The 6,001-nt window shown below is 48.0% G+C and overlaps 1 protein-coding gene across 1 annotated transcript; it reads left to right on the plus strand.

Annotated features, from left to right (window-relative positions):
- The first annotated feature begins 944 nt into the window (after window positions 1-944).
- On the plus strand, window positions 945-3,839 carry LOC137608918 (beta-1,3-galactosyltransferase 9). Its single transcript, XM_068335550.1, has 2 exons — window positions 945-1,287; window positions 2,528-3,839. Exons 1-2 carry the CDS (start codon window positions 1,000-1,002, stop codon window positions 3,632-3,634), a joined length of 1,395 nt encoding a protein of 464 aa, XP_068191651.1. The 5' UTR covers window positions 945-999; the 3' UTR covers window positions 3,635-3,839.
- The last annotated feature ends 2,162 nt before the right edge of the window (window positions 3,840-6,001 follow it).

A 6,001-nucleotide genomic window follows, 5' to 3' on the forward strand; every position in this document is an offset into this window, starting at 1 on the left:
CGCCTCTTTCTTCCTTCTTCGTGCCAACATGACGTCGTGGGTACCGCCACCTACCGGCAGCGGGAGGAAGCGCAGGATTCCTTTCTGCTTTGTTTAGTTTAAAGTAAAATCCTAAATAAACGTGTGTTAAATATTCCATTCAGTTTCCTCTTGTTTTGAATGACCTGCTTTGACGTTTTAGAACGGAGACCAGTCCATCCATGCTCTGTCTTTCGTGATCCCACATGCAGGATCTCAGAGAACCCAGAGAACAGTTCATCAGACATGTATGTTCTTATAAACACGCTAAGAAAACAGGCCTCAACTCAAAAAGATTAACTGGGTTTTAGTCATATTAAAGGTAATTATATCAATAAGATGACCCTGAAACAATCTGGAGGGTCATCAATAACGCCATTGGCTTGTGCAGACCCCCCCCTGCCTCTCTGGGTCGCAGTGACTCACACACTGACTCACACACTGGACTGCAGCCGGATCATGTTCCACCGTGTCCGACCAGCACCGCTGCAGCAGTGTGAGACACGAAACACTGGAGGTCATTGAACACACGAGTTTAAGAGGGTGTGTGAAGTGGGTGAGCTCTGGTGGGTGTGGATTTTATTCACCTCTATGAAGCAGTGCCAAAGCACAGCTCCGGGAGAACGGCACTTCATATTTCAGTGGAAACACGAAATAGTTTCTCCTTTTAACTTGGAAAAGAGGCTATAAATAATCCAAATTTAAACTTTGAGAGGAAACACACGCATGAATGAATAAATAATAGTACAGGTTTAGTAATTTTCAGTGAGTTTGAAGTTTAATACAAACCTGTTTAAATGATGAATACACACAGATTAACACAAAAATATACAAATGCATGCAATGTTTGAAGAAAAGCTAAGAAAGTAAATTATAGGAAAAATAAAGGTTTGATAAATGTAGATAAAGTAGAACTAGCCTCGTAATGTCTATTAAACTCTACGCTTTAGAAACTTTGTGTTCTTGTTCCAAACGTCATTCATGTCCTCAGATTATGTGGTGGAGAGAAAAGAAAACAGAATAAATGTTTCCACCTGGACAGGAAAAGGAGGAGGAGGGGATTCTAAATCAGACTCACCTGTGAGCCAAACAGAGGCGACCTGGAGGAGGGTAGTGGTCAAGTCCCACCATCAGAGCCCACAAAGAGGTTTGGGGCACCACTTTGGAACCTTCCCTGTACCTGTCTGGAACCATGAGTCATGTGACCACTGTGACCTATCAGGAAGTGGATTCACTAAACTCAGTTTCGACCCGGTATGCAACCAATCGGTGAGTCCTTCAGTTCATGTCTTTGTCTGCCTGATGCTACCTGTTGGATGTCGTCTCCTGTCTGTTACTGCATGGAGCTTTCATCTGTTTCTTGCTTCATCTGACGACTTTGGTGCATTTCTGACAGATTAGTGGCTGATAAAGTTAAAGTTAACAACATGCTAAGATGTGCAGCGTGAAGCTAACACGCGGATTTGTGTCTTTGTCATCTCATTCATGTCTGTCATTGTTTGGCTTCTTTAGTTTTACAAGTGTTTATTGGGTTTGAATTGTGTGCTGTACTTGTTTGCCGCAGGGCATCATGGGAGCTGTAGTTTCTATGGTTGAAGGACTGAATACACCATTTGCATTGACTTGATGAATTACTATTTACAATAACATTTGTATAAGAGATGAAATTCATTGATATATTTGAATTAAATCAATACTTACGGTTCTTGCATTATATACAGGGGTTCATTGATGCTTTTGTGATGAAATATGAGTTGCTATATTTAATATCATTATTGCTTATTGCTAATATTGTGACGTTTTTCATATAAGTGAAATGTTGCATTTCTCAAACTTTCAGGTTCATTACCAGCGACTGCTAGTACTACTTTATCTACTGCAGCTATTTTACTACATGAACTATTTCACTATATGAACTATTGCTTCTGTCGCTTTACACAAAGAAAAATAAAGCAAACAAAAGTGGAGACTGTTGAGTAATATCCTTGGCACCCCGGGTTGCCCTTTCCGTTGGGCGACAAACGGAACAGTGTGTCTGGTTGTTCAGCGTTTTGAAAAAGGAACGTCTTCATTTTTCACTGCGAGAGGCGGAACACGGCCGATTAAAGTTAGACTATATTATTGTCCAAACCTGTCTGGGAGGGCTTCAGTGTGGTGGTGGTGGAACTGCTCCGTCTCTGTGTCATTAATGTTGTATGATGAAGCATGTGACCCAGGCGTGTTGTACAGGGTTACATGTGGCTAGAGTTTCAAGAAAGTAGAAACCTCGTCTGTCAGCAAGTCGTCGAGCCGCGAGCAACTGGACGTCCAGTGAAATACAGATTCCAGATAGATCGATTGATTCTAGATAGATTCTCGACAGATAGATCTTAGGTAGATAGGGGTAACTACGTGAGGCAGGCGTCATGCAGGTAAAGGGTTGATTCTTTGCCGTTTCTAAATGGTTAAGTGTGTCGTTGTCGTTCCTTGTGGTCCTTCATACTTCCTGTCATTTCCCATCATGCTCCAGTGCTCTCTGTGCCGGCTGCAAACCCACCAGTGGTGCTTCCTCCTCTTCAACGTGCTCCTCTTCCATGCCCTGCTGTTTGGGGCGGACTTTGTGGAGGAGTACCTCCTGCAGCCGACGCCTGGCGTCTACACCGACAGCGCCGTCGCTGATGTAAGAGAAAAAGCGAGGAAACTAGACCTGAGCCACGCCAGGGAGAACGTGTCTCAGGCCTACCCCATCGCCAACCCCAACGCCTGCAGAAGCTCCAACCTCTTCCTCCTGGTGCTGGTCTTCAGCTCCACAGCAAACGTCAGCCAGCGAAACGCCGTCAGGAGGACGTGGGGAAACCAGACGCTCATCCAAGGCGTTCCAGTGCAGGTACTGTTTTTCCTGGGGTCGACTCAGACCTACTCTGCACAACAGGCCCTGGAAAGAGAGTCAGAGCGCTATGGGGACATGGTCCAGGGTCACACTGTGGCAGACTCTTCGCTCCGTGGACCAACAGAAAGAACCGTGCTGGCGCTCTGTTGGGTAATCGCCTTCTGTCCTGTGGCTCGTTTTGTTCTGCTAACAAAGGAATCGGTGTTTGTCAACCTCCCCGCCATTGGAGGATACCTACTGGGGCTGCATAGGCACCCTGAGGACCTTTACCTCGGCAGGGTGATCCAGAGGGTCTCACCTGACCGCAGCCCTGACAGTCCCAGCTACCTGCCTCCTGCTCTCTACCCGGACAAGTACCTGCCTGAGTACTGTGACGGGACGGCGTATGTCCTATCCCAGGATGTGGTCCGCAAAGTCTATGTAGGGTCTGCCCGGATCAGCGTGCCCCTCCCTGAAGGGGTTTTTGTTGGTCTTTGTGCTCAGAAAGCCGGAGTGGCGCCGACCCATAGCGCCAGGTTCACTGGAGAGAAACACGTCCGCTACAACGCCTGCTGCTACCGCTACCTGTTCAGCTCAGCAGGAATGACAAGTCAAGAACTGGATCGGGTTTGGGAGGACCTGGGACAGGAAGAGGTACAGTGTTCTCTGCTGCAGACTTACTATGGTCTGGTGACCTGCAAGGCCCTGACGTACCTGGAAAAACTGTCCTTCTTCAGCCCCAACGGTGAACCTGAATCACACGGGTGATTGAGACGGACAGGAGGGCGACTTTAGACGCTGTGTAAATAGAGTTGTTAGTCCTTACGCACATACATTAGTCGGTGTTTGCTTTTGGCTGTCAGAGTGATTGAAACATAAATTTGCGTTAATTTCTTCCCATGACAGTGGAGACCTCTTTGAGCAAAAGAAGGACGTAAATAAATGTGCAGGGAAAAGTTGACTTCCTGTACCGCAGGGGCTTCATTGATTGAATAAATGTGGCATCAGGTCCTCACCTCTGCATCAGGTTGTGTGTATTTATTTATACCTAAAGCTGAACATACCTTCTCCATCCAGGTCATGTGACCGGTCTGGTTTGTTTGTCCATTAGCAGGTTACACAAAAACTGAAAGAGGGATTTGTCTCGACTCATTCTAGAGGCACCCAGTTCATCCTGGAGGGGCGTCATCCAGTACTACATGTGGATAATCGCGGTGACTGTGTGGCGTGTCGAGCCTTTCTCCTGCAGGAGAGAGGCTTGAGTCTCATCCCGCTGAAGCCTGACTAAACGGACTGAATGTCAGCCGGGCAGAAAATCATTTCTATTTTAGATTCCCACCAATTTTGTGTTCTTTAAATGCAGCTCAAACTTCTGCTCTGGCCCTGAATTCCTCAAAGTGGAAGCCTGGCCCCCGTCCCAGCACCGCGAGCTGACTGAACACAATGTTTGGGTGTTCTACAAACCTTTTCTCTTGTGTTTGACTCCCAGTGGTTGGTCCTGGGGCTCGCGGCTGCACCTTGGCCCGGCGCCGAGGCGTCTCACAGCCGTCCCCGGCCGCCTGTCTGGTCACATGAGGACGTTGTGTTGAGAGAATCACATCTCAGCATGGCGTTCATGGTTCTGGCTGCTGGGCTGTCATAGCAACAGTTTGATGAGAGCCCCATCAGCGTGTTCCCCGATCGCTCTCCGGGATTAATCTGGACTAGTTAGTGTCAACGCCTTCCATCCAGGGTCTCAGCGCCGCAGGAACCCCGACCTCTGGCCTCTCTTCTCCTCAACAACCGGCCCCATGCCCACTCTGTTTTTACTGGTCATCTTGGGGGGTGCTACTGCTTGTAGAACCACAGCTCTTATCTGGATCCTCTGATGGGGAAAGTCGGCGTTGGTATTTTTAGATTTCCCAGGCTTTCAGGTCGACGTCAGGCGGCTAACAGTAGCAACAATCTCCTCAGGTAGCATCTCAACACTTTAGGTAAGAGATCCAAGGTTGTGATCCAAGGTTCTGTTAGTCACTGAGTCCAACTGCTGCTCAAGGATGACCTGGATGATGGAGACTACACCAACATACAAGCTATGCTAACAACTACGCTAACATTTTACCATAACCAGCGTCGTACTTACTGAGCAGAATGAGTTGAAACCTGGACACACACAGTACTCTGTAGGTGTGAAGTAGGTCCATCGGCCACCGCGGACCAATCTGCTGTTGATCATCACCAACAAAGATTCATTTGAAAGCTGCACCGCAGGAAGTCGACGTTTATTTACCAGAGAAGAAGAATTTTGTTGACTAGCCCAGGGTTTACCTTGAACACAAGGCAGGAAACTCGCCGCCCTGCCTCGACTGGCAAAGGCTAACCAAAGCGTCAGGACGGCATCCATCCATCCAGCGGCTGGTTAAGAGCGGTTACCCCGGCAACAGGCGGCAAGAATTCAGCTCGAACCCAAGAACAATCAAAACCGACTCAAATCACTTCATGTATGTTCGACTTAACGCTGAGCGAGAAAGGACGCCGTCCAAAGCGGGCGTCTGGTCTCATGTCCGCATGCTGGAAAAAGAAACTTCACCAGACCACAAATGTTTGTTTGCTTGCTACTGGTGAATTTTAGAATTTGCCAAAAGTATTTGTGAGTGCAGTAATTCTGTCAGAGGAATCAGCATAATATACTGGCTCAGACTGCTGACCAGGTCTGGAAGGATTTTCCGAACTGAACGCGGGTCTGCTGGATGGGAAAGCCTTCAGACCCACCACACTTTAACAGGGAACACACACACACACACACACACACACACACACACACACACACACACACACACACACACACACACACACACACACACACACACACACACACTGCCTGTGGGTGGTGCTTCCCACCCATGAATGCCTCTCCTCAGGGATGCGTCTCTGGACTCATCGGTTGGGTTTTGTTTGGAATGCTAACGCCGACGCGACGAGCCCGATGCTAAGAGGCGGGGCTAATCTCCCACCTGATGAAAGAAATAATTGTGGCTCGCACTAGTTTAGCGTGTTTGTGCACATGTATCATTCATGAAAACATGCAGCGTGCGTTTGCATCCAGATGCCGGTGAGTTCCGTCCAATCGGAGGCCCACGCTCGTTTACGTAGACG

The sequence above is a fragment of the Antennarius striatus genome, chromosome 15 (genome assembly GCF_040054535.1).
Source record: "Antennarius striatus isolate MH-2024 chromosome 15, ASM4005453v1, whole genome shotgun sequence".
NCBI lineage: Eukaryota > Metazoa > Chordata > Actinopteri > Lophiiformes > Antennariidae > Antennarius > Antennarius striatus.